This window comes from Tenrec ecaudatus, chromosome 7 (genome assembly GCF_050624435.1).
Source record: "Tenrec ecaudatus isolate mTenEca1 chromosome 7, mTenEca1.hap1, whole genome shotgun sequence".
Taxonomy (NCBI): domain Eukaryota; kingdom Metazoa; phylum Chordata; class Mammalia; order Afrosoricida; family Tenrecidae; genus Tenrec; species Tenrec ecaudatus.
Window position 1 is genome coordinate 60,823,591 of NC_134536.1, and position 18,241 is coordinate 60,841,831.

Below are 18,241 nucleotides of genomic sequence, written 5' to 3' on the forward strand. Positions count from 1 at the left end.
GTACTAGGGAGCTCGGCAGACCCAGAACCCACTGTAGGGGTGAGTTCTAGAAACGAAGGAGTAAGGCCAGGTCCTAGCATCAGGGTCTCCATTCGTGATACATATGAACTTGAGTTCTGTACAAGCGGGGATGCTGCCTCACACCTCCCATTTATGCACCCCATCTTGACACAGCCCTGCCAAGGTCCCGTGGTGCAGAAGGCAGCTCTACTCCTGAGATCTAGCATCAGACTGTCCAGCTGCACATCCCGCCCCACCACTGCCATAGCTGCAGGCAAATCCCACCACCTCTCTGGGCCATGACCGCACGATCGGAGCCCGTGCCCCGTCTCACCAATGTCTGTGTGCCTTTATTGCTGTGGCAACAGATGACTTCGGACTTAGCGGCTTACAACCCTCACTTATTAGCCTGCACTTGTGTGGTTCAGGAGTCTGGGCGTAGCATACCTGGGTTCTCAGCCCAAGGAGGCCTAAATGAAGACGTCATCCAGCTGCATTCTCATCGCAAAGTCCCCATTTCCAAGTTGACTCAGGCTATCAACAGAAACCAGCTCCTTGGGCTTGTAGGATCAAGATCCCATTCCTTGCTGTCTCTCAACTGGGGGCTATTTATCATCTCCTAGAAGCCACCCACAGCCCTTTCCACCCCCTCTTCAAAGCCAGACAGAGAATTGCTCTCACTGCAAACCCCTCTCACTTTGAATTGGCTTCTTCAGGAAGAGCTTGAAGCTTTTTAAAGTCTCACATTATTAGGTCACACACGCTCAGATCATTGTCCTGTGCCTGGTTAAGAAACTCATTCCTTCCACAGTACCTCGCCATTCCCTAAGCGTATGAATTATACAGAGGTACTGGCGGTTCACACGCCCCCGCCCACGTATGCGGCCCGTGTTCACTTCCACACAGAGTGCCTGATGTGCAGCCACTACCCCCCTGGCAGTGAAGAGTTGTGTGTTGCTGTGATGCTGATCGCGGGGTTGGAGGAAGGCTTATTAACAACCTGAGATCCCCAGACCGCACTACCTTGCTGACTGCTAGTGAGGAGGACTTGCAGCACTGCCGATGGAAGAGCAAGGGCTACCGTCTTCCGTGAGGATTCCATCTCATTGTTAACATTAAAAAAAACAAAACCCCATAATCCTTACAACTAGCCGAATAGGTAACATCATGAAAAACAAAGAAAAGGTTGAAGTTGTCAAGAATTTCTAAGTGTTTAGGTGCACAATCAATGCTTATGGAAGCGGCAGTCAAGAGATCAAATGATATCCGTTGCCCAAGACTGCTTGCTTTAAAGTATTGAAGACCAAAAATGTTACTTTGAGGACTAAGGTGCACTGACCCAGGCTGTGATAATTCAATAGTCTCATGTGCATGTGTGAAGGTTGGACATTGAATAAGGAAAACTTTCTTCACCAAATTTGTTGATGTACCCAGTTTGTCTTCAGCAATCGTGTCGAGGTGGTGGGCATCACCAAGTGCCACATCGTTAGAACAAAGTGTTCTTGTGTTGAGGGAATACTTAAGTAGAGGCCCAGAGTCCATCCACTGCCTCAATGTATTGCCATATAAATATGTGTACATAAGCCAATACCCCTATTTTATGCATAAATATATTTATATGTATACTGCTATGTTTATACCTCTGTAAATAGTTTTGCTTCCTAGTTCTTTCCTCTATTTCCTTTTATCTTCCTCCTGTCCCACTATCATTTCACCCTTAATTTGCCTCTCAGTAATTCCTCACGGCTAGATCACAGCTGTTCCACCACTACCAGGGACTCTACACCCACCTTGCCATTGATTTTAGATCTCTAGTTGTGCCCCTGTCCATGACCTTGTTTGCTGGGCTTAGACCACTGCCCCAAGCTACATATCCCAACTGCTAGTCCAGCCATGACCACTTACCTTGTTTTAGGACTTTCAGGAGTGTTTTTCCAGCACAAGTTGCTTTTTCTTACCCCTCCCTGAGTATCCCAAGCCCTCCTGTCCTAGCTTACAGTGGGCCCACACCCTATGCAGTGGCAAGATCATCTGACCTGGAAAATGAAGGCTACTAGGGGATTCAGGAGTGTGGGTGAGAGCTTCTGTGACCCAGCCACTGTTGCTACTGACGCAGCAGCACTCATCTGCCTCCAGATGTCCTGCCTCCAGCAGCTTCACGGTGAGAACCCAAGACCAAGGGTTTCTCTGCACCTTGGGGGACTAGCTCTCTCCTGGGGAGTACAGCAAATTCTCTCAGGGGCCTCTTGTGGGTGTTTCCAGTTCCGCAAGGATCAAGAGGCCTCCCTCCCCGCCACAGTCAATCTTCTGTCCTGAAGTCAAGTACTTTCTGTGTCTCTGCCATGTATTCTCCTTTTCGCTCAAGCTGACACCACTTGGTCATTTAAGCTGCTGTCTTTGGCCGTTCTCTCAGAGAATACGACTGCTGTGCAGCTCCTGATCTTTTTATTAACTCTCCCCATCTGTTACTTCTTTTCAGTTTCTGGGTCCTTAGTTCTGTCCCCCTTTCTTGTTGCCTGACTTTCATTCTGATACCTGCCCAGGTAAAGTGGAAACCAGCTGCAGGGGAAGCGGGCCATTGTACCAGGAGACTTGGCACATGAGCGTGCCAGCTGGGTGTGCCTTTATATGTTATTCTCCACCATGCAGGCTGCCTGCTTAGGGCTGCCAGGAGCCAGGGTGGGTTATGACTAAGGGCTATCAGCCGACCTCACCAACCTTAGTTGGTTCACGAGAACAGGAATTGTCTGGAATTAGCATTCTTGGTTTCCAGCCTCGCCTTTCTTTCTTCCTCCTACTAGCAAGTTTATGTCTTGGGAGAAAGTAAACTTGCTTGTGTGGAAGACTTCCAGTGGTGTTTTTCGTTTGTTTTTTTTTTCCTGTTGGTACATTTCTTTTGCACACACACCCCTGAAATCCTCCGACAAACGTGTAGCATCATCCCTGAGCATGCTGCAGTCATTGCTCTATTGATTGGCTCATGCAGCAGACTGAGTGGGTCTGGCTTGAAGGCATGTCTACCCACTGCTCTGTGGTCTGTTACATGAAGAGCAGGGAGCGTGTGGTCTCTGAGGCTCACTTGGGGTCATAGCACCCTGTGCCTCAGTAATGAATCCACCCCAGCCTTTGAGCTGAGCACCCAAGAGCAGCGTGAGGAGGCTCCTGTGACCACATGAATGGCATCTGCCCACAGAGCCCTGTCTAGGCATCCTTACGTTCCCCAGTTCGTCACCTCTTCTCCAGGTTGCTTAATGCCGTTGGTACATACGAGAAGGTCCCAGGAATAAGGACAGTTTGACTTGAGCGGGAGAAGTCACCCCTCAGTTATAATGGTGTCACCATTATAATCCATACAACCCGGCCCGGGTCCCGCCTGTGGCCTCCTGGGCAAAGGGCCTCTCCACCGGTCAGTAGACTTCCAGGACGCTGTCCCAAGTCCCTGGGGTATACGGTCTCCAGATTGGAGTGGTTCTAAGGCTCCACCTTCAGGGTTCACTAGTCAGTGGATCTCAGTGCCCCACACATTTAGGACAAATCTGTTAGCCTACCACACAGTTATGACCAGGAACCCTGGTGGGTCAGTGGCAGAACGCTCACCTTCAAGTGGGAAACCTAGGTTTGATTCCCAGCCAATGCACTTCAAGCACAGCCACCTTCCAGCGGTGCCCGTTATCAGATGTCAGCAGAGCTGACTAAGAGAGACAGACCAAAAAAGAGGCCTGGCAGTCTCCCAGAGAGCATTAGGTGAAAACCGGTCTGATCACTGTGTACACGGGGAGTCACTCAGAGTTGGAGGGCTAGCCTAGTGGCAGCTGGGGACAACAGCAACGTGGACCTGCTGGGCCGCGACACTGGGCATCAAAGCCTCACCCTGTGGCTGCACGGTTTTATTTTATCATGAAGGCTCAGAACTGTGCTCGCGGCCAGGAGCTTGCCCACGTTGGATGCAAATCACATAGCGTCCACCTCTTCCAGGAAATAGCCCTGTGAGTACTCCCAGTGGGAGGAGGGACAAAAACTTGGACGTATTGATTTATTTCCATTTCTTCCATAAAGCGGGGAGCGTCAACACGATCTGTGCAGAGAAACGTGACTTAACTTGATTGCAAATGCTTGAAACAGGGGCAGAGCTGCCTTGTGAGAGATAATGCTTTTTCCCGGATGGTTTTATTGAAACAGGGTTTGTGGGCTTCGTTTATTTGTTTCATTCATTCATTTTTTTATCATGCGTTAACTTAATAAATATTTATCGATCTTTTCCCATGTGCCGAGCACCGTTCCGGGCACTAGAGATGCTGTTGTGACCCCAGTCCCCACAGAACTAGCCGGGCCCTCTTCCTTGTCTCAGCCCGCTGTGCTGTACAGGAGGGCAGGCTCGCAGTCAGATGTCCAATGGCTGTATTTTCTCAGTTCAGTGGTTCTGACAGTTTCCCTGGGGTTGGAAGAGCAGTCTGTCATGAGCTTCTCCTTGTCGGTCACCTGTTTCCCCAGAGCAGCGCTTTTCAACCTTTTCAACCTTCCTCATGCTGTGACCCTTTCATGCAGTTCCTCATGTTGTGCTTGAACCCCCAACCAGGAAATTATGTTTGTTGCTACTTCATAACTGTCATTTTGCTACTGTTGTGAATCAAGTGACCCCTGTGAAAGGGTCATTTGCCCCTCCCAAGGGGTCGGGGTCCACAGGTTGAGAACCACTGCTCTACAGAGATCAGGGTCCTTTCAAAGCAGTGTTCGCAGCTGCACCCTTCCACCTGGCGTGCCTAGTCTTCTGAGGAAGGCATCTGGGCTGTCTGTGGGTTCTCATCTGCGTGTAAGGGAGATGAAGATCCCTGAGCAGAGTGCTAACCAGCCACTCCTCACCCCTGAGCTGCCAGCCAGAAGGCTGCTGGTTCAAACCCCACCCAGCCCCCAGCAGCAGCACCGCAGAAACAAGCCTGGGAATCTACTTCCATTAAGAGCACAGTCCCGGAAACCCCATGGAGCAGCGCCTCCCTGTAACACAGGGGGTCTTCCCAAAGGCAACGCCCCAAAGCAAACAGCATCACCATCAAGCCCGCATTGAGAACATGTAAGGGAGGCAGCTACCAGGGTTTTTCAGCAATCTTGCATCGGTTGTCTCCTCAGAAGACATCAGGGTTTTCTCACCCCCGACAGATAATGGCTTTTGGATCCAAGGGGCCCTTTGTTGTGCAGGACGGTCTTGTACTGGGTGGGGTGTTTGGCAGCCTCCCTGGCCCCAGCCTACTGGAGGCCAGCACCACCCCTCCCTCTGGGTTGTAACAACTGAAAATGTTACAAGACTTGGCCCCGTGTGTCTTCTGGAGTCAAGATGACCCCCAGCGAAGAGCCACTGGCGTAAACAGTCTGATGCCGCCCTGGCATCCTCTCATTGCACAACCAAAACTTGATTCCAGCTCATAGTGACCCTATGGGAAGAGTACAGCTGCTCATCCAGGGGGTTTCCATGGCTGCAGATCTTCACAGAAAGAAACACACTGTCTCGTCTCCCCCTTGGGGTGACTGGTGGATTTGAACTGACGATTGTTTTCTCAGTAGCCCTGGTGGTATAGTGGTTACACATTGGGCTGAAATCCATAAGGTCAGTAGTTCGAAACCACCAGCCGCTCCAAGGGAAAAAGGCTCGGCTTTCTACTCCCATTAGCAGTTACAGCCTCGGCAACTCACAGGGGCCTCTCAAGTCGTCATGAGTCAGCATCAGCTCAGTAGCGGTGAGAACCTGACACTTAGCCAGTGGCACCCCTAGAGCTCCTCGAATTGCATTATTTTTTTAAAAAGTCATTTCAAAAAGCACCCATAACAAGAATTGTTTTCTGTGTGTAGCAGCTAGGCACGGCTTTCTAAGAAGTCTTGGTGGTACCTTGTTTAAAGTGCTTGTTTAAAGTTCAAACCCACCTGCCCCTCCGCAGGAGAAAGATGTGGCAGGAACCCAATGGGGCAGTTCTAATCTCTGTCCTCTAGGATTGCTGTGAGTTGGATCTATTCAGTGGCAGAGGATTTGGGTTTGCCTGGGGAGCAAACCTCCACCATGAATTCATCTAAAGTGACCGAGGTGTTAGTCTCATGAAAGAACACCAGCAGCAAACATGATGAAATGGCTTCTGTAGGTCATGCCTGGAGATGTTTTGCATTTCCAATTGTAAAAATGCTAAAATCATGTGCGTCGACCCTGACGTAGGGAGCATGCTGGACCTGGCATGCCTGAAGTTCATCTCTAATGTGTTTCAGATTGGGTGATCTCAGCTCCAGCTCTAGGCTGCGCCTTTCCCAACATTTCCATTCTCAGGAACTGACTTTCAATTCAAAAAGTATTTATTGAAATATGTAAGAGGGCCCCAGAGCTATCTGATCTTGCTTCTGTGACTCAGCCCAGTCCAGCGGAAAAGCAGGGCTCAGAACGGGGCCCCCTGGGAGTCTCTGTATCTGATGTGTCACCACCAGCCCCACCCCTCAACTTTCGTTTACAAGATAACACAGAAAAGCTGGCTCCATTCGCTCCCTGTGCCGTGCCAGCTGTGCCCTCCACAGTGAGTGTATGTAATTACACATGATGTCACGTGCTCCTTTCTTGGGTCCTTTGGTCCCACATGGGCTGTTTGTCACAGTTTGGGTAGGGCTATCCATCCATAGCCTGTTCTGCCCCCTCTCAGTCAGCTAGAGTATTGCAGTCCAACATGGGGTGGCCTTGCCAACTCACCTTGTATTTATCAGTCTTGGGCTTCTTATCCATCGAGGAGTCATCCTGCTGATAGAAGGCTCTGGAAGAAGAGTTGGGAAACAGAGCGCTAACTTTGAGGCAGAGAGAAAGAAGGCATGAGAGAGAGAGACATAATGGGAAAGGAAATCACTCAGTCACTATTTTGTAAGACCCCAGTTAACAGCGAATACGTTTATCTGCTCACCAACAGGTTGGAGGCCCTCACACCAAACGTACTGCCATCAGTGTATTCTGGCCCATAGCAACCCTCTAGGACAGAGTAGAGCTGCCCCGGCAGGTTTCCAAGACTGCAACTCCTTACGGGAGTAGACCGCTCATCTTTCTCCTGCAGAGTGGCTGGTGCTTCCCAGCACATAACCACTGCACCACCAGTGCCCTTTGGAGGCCCTAGTCCACCCACAGCCCTTCAGAAGAAGGGCCTGTTGACCCTCCCAAATTACCAGCCGCTGGACACCATGCCCAGGACAGTTCTACTCGGACCCACGAGGGGTTGCCCTGAATCTGAAGGACAATGCAAGGAGCTCGGTGACAGCTGGCTAGTCTTATATTTCTTTTGACTGCTAAAACTAAACCCACTGCCATCGAGTCAGCACTAACTCAGAGAGACCCTCTGAAGTCTCCACCAGCTCGCCCAGCCTCATCTTTCTCCAGAGCAACAGCTGGTGGGTTTGAGCCACGGTGGCGAGATAAGAGTGACGACAGTGAACAGGGCCCTACCTTCCCAGAGCTCACAGTCTGTTGGACGCTGAGCTACGTGGACAGGCCATTTTCACATGGTGAGGAAAACGAGCAGCCATGGGAGCACTTGGGAAGAGCATCGCCCAGCTGGGGCCAGGAGTGTCAGGGCAATCAGATGGCTCTCGGTAGAAGTGGAACAGGAGGATCCTCGTACATCAGAGAGGATGGGAGAGAGTGTTCGAGGCCCCATTCCAAAGCCTGGAAGTGAGTGGGAAAAATGGATCCTCTGAGGATCCGAAAGATGGCACACCTACGAATCTTAGGGCGTGGGGCTGGCAGAGTGAGAAGGAAACCAGGAAGTGTGGAAGAGGGTGTGGCCCGGGATGCTGCCTTGAACAGCTGGCTGGTTGGTTGTGCCATCTTCTGAGAGGAGGCTCCCAGGGGAAGTAGGTTTGCAGGAAGGTTGGTGGGGACAATGGCTCACGTTGTTAATTTGATTCTAGATCATGGGTCTTTCCCCAAAAAATGGCAAAAGTTCATGGAAATGTGAAACGTTTGCTCACAGCTTTGTGCTGAGACTGCTTATGCACAGCCATATAGCTGGTGCGATCTAGTTTCTTTGTTTGGAGACTCGGTTGCTTTCAGGGGACATCCCAGGAACTGGCCTAATCACATCCTAGTTCACTGTGTGGTTCCTAATGTCTTCATCTTCAAAGCTGGCAAGAGGCCGCCCGTGCACAGTAATGTGTCTCTGTTCACCTGGACGGAGCCCCAGTGACGTCATTCGTAATGCAGCAGGCTGCTAACCTCAGATCCATGTTTCAGAAGCCACTCCCCACCCCTCGGGAGAAAGACGAGGCGTCCTCCTCCAGGAAAGAGGTACCGTCTCAGAAGCTCACTGGAGCAGTTCTGTCCTGTCCTATGGGGTCACTATGAGTCAGCATCAACTCAGTTGTCATGAGTGTTTGGGGTTTTTTGGTTTGACTCTGAGTTTGAGTTACTCACCTGGAGCAAACAGAGAAGAGAGAGCCTGAAGTAGGAGGAAAGAACGGGTGGCTGACAGCCTCCAGGGACAACTGCCTCTTCTGCTGTGAGACTAAAAGAAATGGATGGTGCTCAGCTAACATCGCCGAATAGTTTGATCAAAGGTTCTAACATGAGAATTCTGATCAAAAAGGGTAAAGTTTACAACAGAACTTCAAAGTCTTACCTCCAGCATTTCTGGAGCCATAGAGGTTGGATGAACCCTTAAAACTATTGTCTTAAAACCGAAAATGCCCCCTAAAGTCTTCTTAAAACCAAATAAGGATTTAGCTTAACTAGTTAAAAAAAAAGAAACTGCCTTAAACTTGATGATCTTTTAAGAACTGCCTCTATGGACCCAAATTGACAACACCATCTCAAATAATTAGATAGGAATCTTAGGGGACAGAGGGTTTATGGATGCCGGGGGGTGGGGGGGAGCAGCTTGAGGGAAAATAGCTGCACACCTTTGGAGAAAGCTATGGAAAAAGCTATTTACCGCACCGAATCATACACGCAAAAACTGATGTCTTGGCGTATGCTTTGCTGTATCTAGTCTCGACAACCATAAATAGCAGTATTTTAAATGTTAATTAGCCGCTTTAAATGATTTTGTTAATCTAGGCCATAGGTTCCCAAACTTATTTAGCCAACAACCTGCTTTTCAGGAAAAAAACTTACTTGATGCCCCCTGGAAATGAACAACTTTGGTGCAGTAGGCCATCACAGCCCCTGAAGCACCTCCAGGGGAGGGTGTCTCCCACTTTGGGAAACATTCTCCCTACCTGCCATTGAGCCAACACTGACTCCTTCCCGCCCGCTGGGGGTCTGTAACTGTTTACAGGAGTAGAACGCCAGTCTTTCTTCTGAGGAGCAGCTGCTGGTTTTGAACTGCCAACCATGAGGGTTGCAGCCCAACTTATAACCACTATACCACCAGGGCTGTAGGCTACCAGGAGATCCCACAAGGATGCTTAGACCTCTTAGTTTATGCCAGTTTTCTTTTCGTCCAGTAAGCATAGCTTAACGTTTACACTTGAGGTCATCCTGCTGCTTAAACTGTATCCGATTTGTGCGGGTACCCAGGAGTGAAGACATGGGCTGACTTGTGTAGAGGCTGTGCCTGGCTTTCCCAGCACGTGCACCAGCCTCCTCCTGTACCACCTGGGAAGTGCTTGTTCAGATCGTGCATCGACCCCATTTACGAGCATGTGTTATTTCTCGAGATGACCCAATGAAGTCCTACTAAGTGTTTGGAGGGGCTGTCTTGAGCCAGTATGTGATGTGGTAGAGTTTTCAGAGGTGTGGAGCTGGTTTGAGAATTACCGTGTTGCTTGTCCAGAATACATGGAGAAGCAGCATGATGGTCACATAGGAAGGAACAGAGATTGCTGCTAACCATCACCCTCAGCCATCGCTTCTCCCCGGGGCCCTCACAGGCCTGAGCTTTGCAGGAGGAAACTGTGTGTGCTTCTTTCACAGTAAAGCAACCCAGCAGCATTGGGCATGAAAGCTCACCAGCCTCCTTTTTTGTTTTGGCAGGAATTTAGATAATGGGCTGTGTGCAATGTAAGGACAAAGAAGCAACAAAACTGACGGAGGAGAGGGACGGCAGCCTGAACCAGAGCTCCGGGTACCGCTATGGCACAGACCCCACTCCTCAGCACTACCCCAGCTTTGGCGTGACCTCCATTCCTAATTACAACAACTTCCACGCAGCAGGGGGCCAAGGACTCACCGTCTTTGGGGGTGTGAACTCTTCGTCTCATACTGGGACCTTGCGTACAAGAGGAGGAACAGGTAAGCCCCCATTCAATGGTGGCAGAGGGCGGAAGGCAAGTGAGGGGAGTTGCTCTCATTTTTTTGTCAGTTGAACATTTGTGCTCTGTCAGCCCCCCATTTGACTGACAGACTTTACAGGTTTGTTTCTAATCCCTTTCGGCCTGTTCCCTGTCAGGTGTTCATTGTTGAACCACCGATCAGCCCCCAACCCACAGTACCTCTGCACACAATGAACCCTCATGCTGCACATCCCCTCTGCCCACCCCCACGGTCAGTTGTGGGTTGACCTACTGTGATCCATAGGGTTTTTTGGGCTACCTTTGGAAGTTGATCGCCAGGCCTTTCTTCCAAGCAACATGCAGACCTCCACCAAAAGGCAGAGGGGGCGGGTAGCTGCACACACATGCATTGGCTGGGGGTCAAAAACCAGGGCTCACACACAGAAGCTGCGAACTCTAGCCCCCAAATGCCCACGCCTACCCAAACCCGGAACTTGGTGTGCAGGCAAGTACAGGGCAGGGTGTCCTTGCTGCTCCAGGGGAGGCCTGCTCCAAGGTTAAGGTTAGGAAGATGCATCATGTTACAGAGGCACTTCAGGCCAGCGGGCCAGCTGCCGCAGAGTCACTTGAAATGCAGTGGCCCCTCTCAGCTCAGGCTTTCCACCACTTGAACAGCAAAGTTAGGAAAAATCTGCTACGTGCTCGTAACTTTGCTCAGTAATCAAACTGAGAAACCCTGCGTGGGCCCAGCGTGGGCCTTGCTTCGTGTCCCTCCGAGGGCACACGCTTCAGCCTAAGCCCCTCTGTCACTCAGACAGCATAGAGTGCACTATGTTCGTGCGTGAAAACATTCCACGACATTGTGTTTTCCTTCCTCTTTTTTTTTTTTCATTTCATTTCCCGGAAATACCATTGCCATGTCTCCAAAGAGAGTTAGTGCCACCTGCCGTATGGCTGGGAGGAAACTGAGAACCACGGCAGGTGAAGAAAAACATCCTTGCAATATTCGAATCAGGTCACTGTGCGACCGACTGGGCGGCTGAATGCAACATGGTTAAGTCGCATTATCAACACTTTAAAAAAAAATGTTGTTAAAACGGCAAATGCAAAAACAAACAAAAAAAAAACGGCAAATGCAGCCAGAGGTGTGAAGTGGTGAACCAGGAACCAACCCAGACCATGGAAGAGGTTGAAAAGTTACGGTAATTAGCATCATCGGAAACAACTCGATGCCAACAGAGTAGCTGAGACAGTGCTATTTCAGAAGGCTGAGAGCCTCGAGAGTGATTTAAAGTCCTGGAAAAATCCATCTACAAATGCAAATCTGGGGCCTCAGAACCAACTATTCAGTTTCTGTGATGCCTTATGGGAAACGTGTCGTTCCTGAGTTTATCAGTGTTCGAACACGAATTCGGAACAAACTGAGTTCGACTCTGAGGTCTCTGGCCCCAGCCCACACTGAGCTTCACCCGCTGAAGTCGCGGGACAGGGTCTGCGCGCATGTTCCAAGTTCCTCTGAGAATAATCATGGCCCCACCCTGTGTCGGAACCGCTTCCGGAGACAGACCTCCACCCTGGGCTTCCTGACCTTCAGCCCCTGGGAACTCCCAGCCTCGAGGACACCTGGCTGCATGCGTTCGTCCTCGCTCGCTCTCCGACCGCTCTCTGCCTCATATGCCCAGTGACTGAGGTGATCCAGCACGTTCGTGGAGCAGATCTATTTCACAATCTAGGGTTTGGGGGTTTTTCTGACTTGCGCTTTCACCCCCCAGGGCTGCAGTTTACTGTGCGTGTCTGTGCTGACTTGGCTGCTGCTTGTACGCCCGCAGGCATGTGTTTCCTGGCATGTGTGGGAAGTTATCTCAGGCATCCTTCCTCTTCCAGACCCTCTCCCCGTGTACAGAGCTGGGCGCCTGGATGTGTGACATCGTTTGTCCCACAGTTGTCCTGTTCTTTACAAAATAAAACTTCACGAGAACGCAGCATCATCATTCTGCTCTCAAGTCCCTTTCGGAGCAGATGTTTTGCAAACAGCTTCCCCTCGGGCCGTTTTACCGGGGAGTTGGCACTGCAGAGGCTTTCTTACCTGGGCGACCAATACCAGGCAGGCATGGTGTATCCAGGGCACCGGACCCAGAGCCTTTGGGTACTTGCCCCTCCTCTGTTCATCACATAAAGGCCTACCCCATAGAAAAGATAGATTCACATTTCACTTTTCCTTACAGATGGTCCAGCTTTCCCTGTGACTCACATACTGTGCTTGGGTGATGATAGTTTAAAAAAATAATAATAATCGTACTTTACATGGTGAAAGAATGAACGCTCCTTAACAAAATAAAAAAGTGGGCGCCCCGCTCCTTCCTCTTTCTCGGCTCCATCTTCGCCCTATTCAGAGCAGGCGCTACCTTTCAGCCGCCATTAAGCAGTTCTTCGTTCGAGCCCAGGGGCTACACACACTCCAGGTGACCGGCCAGGAGACGGTCACGCAGATCAAGGCCCATGTACCGTTGCTGGAGGGCATCGCCCCCGAAGATCAGGTGGTGCTTCTGGGACGCTCACCTCTGGAGGATGGGGCGACCCAGAACCAGTGTGGGCTGGAGGCTCTGGCTACTCTAGAAGTAGCAGGCCAAGCCCACGGTTCCCTGGCTCGTGCTGGGAAAGTGAGAGGCCAGACTCCCAAGGCGGCTAAACAGGAGAAGAAGAAGAAGAAGACTGGCCGGGCCAAGCGGCGGATGCAGTACAACGGCGTTTTGTCAACGTTGTGCCCACCTTTGGCAAGAAAAAGGGACCGGATGCCAACTCCTAAAGCATTTGAAACCCTGGCTTGCTCTAATAATAAAGCCATGTCGCCCCAGGCCAAAAAAATAAATAAAATAAAAAGTGGTCCTTGAAACTGCCCCAATTCACAGTGAGCCCATGTGTGACCTTTTGAAGGGCCAGTCTTCCAGTTAATAGTCCAGGGCAAAGGACGCTAAGACACTCACCCCTCACTCCCACCTTCTCAGAACTCCAAACTCTGTGCCCTCAAGTTGGTGCCGACTCACAGCGAGCCTACAGGGCAGAACTGCCCCCTGACAGTATCCCAGACTCTAACTCTATAGGAGTAGAGAGCCCTGTCTTTCTCCCAAGGGGCGGCTGGTGGCTTCAAACTGTTGACCTTGCAGATTGCAGCCCAACCTGTAACCACGATGTTACCAGGTCTCCTCCCTTCCTCAGAAGGCACCTGGAATCAAGAAGGGAGGGGACCGCCAGGAAGTGGGAGGCAGCCAGGCAGTCTAGAGCTTGTCTCATGAGGACACAGGCAGAGAAAATAACCAAAAAGGCCCCCAGCCCCCTCCCACCCCACCCCCACCCCCCATGCCGAGCACATGTTTGAAGCACGAGGGCTGCCAGCCCAGGCTGTGTCTCTCTGCAGACATGGACACTGTCTCCTCCATTCATGAGTGCTGGCTGTGAGCTGCTGTGTCTGCAGGCATCTCCTATTAAAGTCAGCCACGGGCCTCCTTAAACCTGTGGGTGGGGCCATACTGCAGTGGGGGACAATCTAGCCTAAGAGGCCATCTGATCCCTGGCAGAATGGGTGAGTTCACACACCACCCCCCATGTTAGAGGATCCTTCTGCCTTCTGTAACATGGCTTTATAATCTATGCATGTCCTTTCTCCTCAATTCTCCTTCCGGGCCTCTGGAGCTAGGGGCAGTGTCTGTGCAACTTCATGACCGCCAGCAACTCTCCATTCAGTCCCTAGAACAGGAAAGGCCAAGTGAGAGCGGCCAGCTGAGGGAGCAGGAGCAGGTGCCTGACCTTCCACACAATGGGGCTGGCTTGGGCTTGGTTTTAAATTATGTCATGTAGAGCACCGGCTAATAGCATGTTAAATGAGGATAGGCGTGACCTAACGGGCTCCCACATTTTTGTTTGAAGCCAGTCTCTTTCCTAGCCTTTCACAGAGGAGGGTTGCCCAAGGAGCTCTGCATTGTGTGGCCAAGGCTTTCTAAAAGCCAGCTTTCTGGCAGGAAGTCCCACACCGGGGGTTACGGTGGGGAGGGGTGGTGGAAGGACAGGCCTGCCTCCTGCTCTGGCTCCTGAGTAGGCCCAGGCACACATCTCTTGATCTAGGATTACCCGTATGTATAGCACAGTGGCAACTTGGCGAACAGGCAGTCTCCATTTGTTGAGGTTTTTAGGCCACGGGAGGGGCTTTGTTGTTATAGGGATAAAAATGAGGCCAGGGGGCAGAGACACAGAGTGCGTTGCTTGTCAAATCCCGCATCAGAAATTACCGCAAAATTTAGTAGCTTGGGAAAAAAATGAAATGCATATTTTCTCGCAGATTCTGTGGGTTAAGAAACCAAGAAGGACTTAGCCATCTGTTTGACTTCAGGATCTGTCACTGGCTGCAGCCAAGATGTGCCCGCTGGCTATGGGGACCTGCCTCCAAACCCGCATCGTGTAGGCAAGACTCATTTCCTCATGGGCCATTGGATTGGGGGTCTCAGCCCCTTGCTGGACGTCAGCTAGAGGCCACCGTTTAGTTCTTAGTCAGATGGTCCCTCCGCTGCTTGCTTTATCAGCGTGTGTAGGCTGAGGTGGCTGTAGAGTCTGCCAACGGGACCCAGGTCACAAAGTGAAGTGGCCTCCCATCACCTGTGCCATTTTCTCTTGGTTAAAAGCAAGTCAGTAGATTCAGCTCACCCTCAAGGGAGAATGGGTTACACAAGGGTAAAAATACCAAGAGGTAAGAATCACCACCGGAGACCTCTTCAGATCCTGTCCACTATATGGACACAGTCAGCCATAGGCCAAATGAGAAGCTGGGTATTTCTGCTGTCGATAGGAAATGTTGGAGGATCCTCTGGGATTTTCAGCCAGATGAGGAGCCCTGAACCCAAGCCTGTGAGCCGGAGTGAGTGCAGTAGGGAGGCGGGCGGGCTCCAGGTAGCAGGAGAGCAAGGAGAGGGGTCCATTGGGCATAGTAGCACCAAGCAGCTCAAACCTGTGCAAAGGCAACTGCTGATGCCAGGGCAATACCCCGCCTCTAACTGGGGTTGGGCGTTACAGAGGGGGTTTCTCTAAAGCTGCCTGCGGTGTTTCCTGCGACAACCTGCATGCTCTGAGAGCAAGAGCAAAGAGGGGCCTGTTTGACCCAAAGCCCAGCATGGGCTCCCGGGTGGCGAAGAACACCCACAAGATAAGGGCTGTTTGTAATGGCTGCAGAGCTCTGTAGATCTGGGCCCTAACCCGCCGCCGCACTTTGGTTTGGGACAGGATAGCTGCCTCTTCCCGAAGACTCCTTCAGAGGGTGTGCAGAGAGAAGTCCTTCCATTCCAGGTTTTAGTAGCATCAAGCCCTGCTTCCCCAACAGAGACCAGGGCATAACAAACCCCTAGGACTCCTGCTTGCACACGTTCCTGACAGCACCACACCGTGTTCGTTATTAGGGCCAACAAAATGCAGACTTGGAGAACGGCTGTGAGGGAAGCTGAGTTTCTTGGAGTCCGTTTCCCCCTCTGTAATAATCTCTCCGCTTTTTATTCTGTTTCATCAGGAGTGACCCTGTTTGTGGCCCTTTATGACTATGAAGCACGGACAGAAGATGACCTGAGTTTTCAGAAAGGAGAAAAGTTTCAGATCTTGAACAGCTCGTAAGTTGGGGAGGGAGGGTGGGGGGTACCACCTTTCATAGCACAAACATATTTCTTGTGCTTTCTGCCTGCTGCACATTTAAAGATAACCTGAAATGGGAAAAGAGCATTTGCTAACTTCAGTCCTTCACAGCAGTGTAATTTGAGACAGTACCCAATGCAGTGTTGCATGACACTGGGTGCTCCTGGACAGGAGCTCTCCAAGAGCAAATGGCTAAGCACTTGACTGCTGACCAAAGGTTGCTGGTTCAAACCCACCCAGCAGCTCTGAGGGAGAAAGGCCTGGCAATCTGGTCCCACAGAGATGACGCCAAGAAAAGCCTGTGAGGCAGTTCTTCTCTGTCACATGGAGACACTATCAATTGAAAACGATGCCATGGTGACCAGCAACAGTGTCCAGGAAACTTTTAGGAGGAAACCATGGTAGCAGGGCTGATGGTCTAAAGTTTACAAAAGCACCGGATCCCCCTCCAACAAATCTAGAGTCTGCAAAGATTGGCACCAGGCTTATTCGGGTGCAGTCAGTCAGTTCCGACTCACAGCCGCCCCGTGGAACCCTGCCTGGGCCTGCATCACCCTCCACTTGTTGCGAGTTTCAGCCTATGATTGCAGCCCTGGGTCATTCCAGCTCCTGGTCGCCCACATGACATCTGCCTTGCTACTGTCCTCGTATTTCCAAAGTTCACACCGGCCAACTCCTCACTGAAGACTGGCAAGAAGGCCTTTCTGTTTCCAGAACTACTACACATCCCACCCCAGGCAGTCTGTGCAGGCGGCTCCCCGTCGTGAAATGCCACTCTGTCTGAAAGCCCTGGGAGGTGAAAGGACACGGATGTCACCCCCTCATGAATGACCGCAGTGCATGTGCTTTGAAGGCGGCCGGGAGGAGCAACCAGTTACGCAGGCAATTGGGGATGTTTTAAGAACGAGAATGGCTTGTTCTTCAAATCTTACATTCATACCACAGTTAGAAAGAACAAATATGGGTCAGATTTCCCTGTGGTTTTCAAATACAACATAGTAATTAGGTTGAGGCAGGATGCATGATGAGGGCCCACCAGAAAAATCTAGACTCCAAAGAAAATGGCAGTGCCCCTGGCAGCAAGACAGGCCTGAGCACACCCCTGCCAGCAGGCACCTCAGGATTTTCTTGTGAGTGCGGCCCTGGCGGGTAAGAAGGAGTGCCACCCAGGGGCTGGGGCACTAGACCAGCTCTCCGAGCACCAAGTCTGGGTTGCTTTTTGAGCAGTCTGCATTTAAGGTGGCTGGGGGGGGCGGGGGGGCTTGTCACCTGCCTCATGGGCTCTCCTCCAGGGTGAGCAAGAGAGGGTGAGAGGTAGCCCTGCTCCCCTGCCCAGGAACAAGGAGAGGAGAGGTCATCCCATCAGGGATAGCCCGCCCCTTCCCTGGGGTCCACTGGGAAGAGCTCCCTTCTGAGGCCCGCATGCAGGGTCATTTCCACTTTTTATTTTTTTAAAAATGCAGAAAAGTGCAAACAGCATAAGTGCACAGCTGCTGCCTTCTCCCCCCACCCCACCCCCACCGCCCTGTCCTGCCACCAGCCCGCAGGTCAAGATAGAGCCCCCCCTCCCTCAACCCCCCTCACGTAGCAGCATGAATTTTCTAAAATAGTCAACAGCTGCCATTTCTGGAAGGCTTGTCATGGTCAGCTTTGTGCTACAGTACAAATGGCCTCCCTGAATCTTCAGAGCAGCTGGACAGGGTATGTCACGTAGCCATGGCCCCACACATGAAGAACCTGGGGCCAGTAAGGGCCCAGTCCACATGCGGAGATGACATCCTGAGTCCCGGCTCAGGCTGGGTCTCAGAACCACCACCCTAGTGGAGGACTCGGCTCTCCCCGTTGTGTGCAGCCTTGGGCAGGCTGGCTGCGAGTTGGGGGTGGAGGGGATCAGGCTTTGATCTGTTGTGATTATGATACCTAGCTGCTCACTGAGGGGTCCCTGGGTGGTGAAACGGGTGCACAGGGTGGCGGTTGGAGTCCACCCAGAGCCACCGTAGAGAAAGGTCTGCTTCCAAACAAGCAGCCATTGAGAACCCAGGGGAGCCCAGTTCTACTTGACACACAGCCTGCCGAGACTCAGAATCCACTCAAATCAGCTGCTTCATCCGGAGTTCGGTTCTCAATTAACTGCTTCTCTGACTCTGAATTCTAGATTCCATAAGCTCTCGGATACTGAGATGTGCCACACAGTGCCCTCGTGGCTACTTAGAAATTGTAGAAGCATTTGTAGATTCTCTGAGGTAAGTCCCAAGGCATCGTGGATGCCGTCGGCCCGGACCCACAGTGACCCCCTGAGATGGAGAAGAACTGCTTGTTGGGTTCTCAGCTGTAATCTTCACGGGAGCCCTTCCTA

General features: G+C 51.4%; 1 protein-coding gene and 1 pseudogene across 2 annotated transcripts in view; both read left to right on the forward strand.

Annotated features, from left to right (window-relative positions):
* The window catches only part of FYN (FYN proto-oncogene, Src family tyrosine kinase), a 257,337-nt gene that overhangs the window by 184,727 nt on the left and 54,369 nt on the right, over positions 1-18,241 (forward strand). For both annotated transcript variants that reach the window (XM_075554660.1, XM_075554659.1), the window contains exons 4-5: positions 9,980-10,237; positions 15,767-15,863. In XM_075554660.1, the coding sequence (XP_075410775.1) occupies positions 9,991-10,237; positions 15,767-15,863 (344 nt within the window). In that variant the 5' untranslated portion in view covers positions 9,980-9,990. The remainder of the gene's footprint in view (positions 1-9,979; positions 10,238-15,766; positions 15,864-18,241) is intronic.
* LOC142453080 (ubiquitin-like FUBI-ribosomal protein eS30 fusion protein pseudogene) lies at positions 12,329-13,024 on the forward strand (annotated as a pseudogene).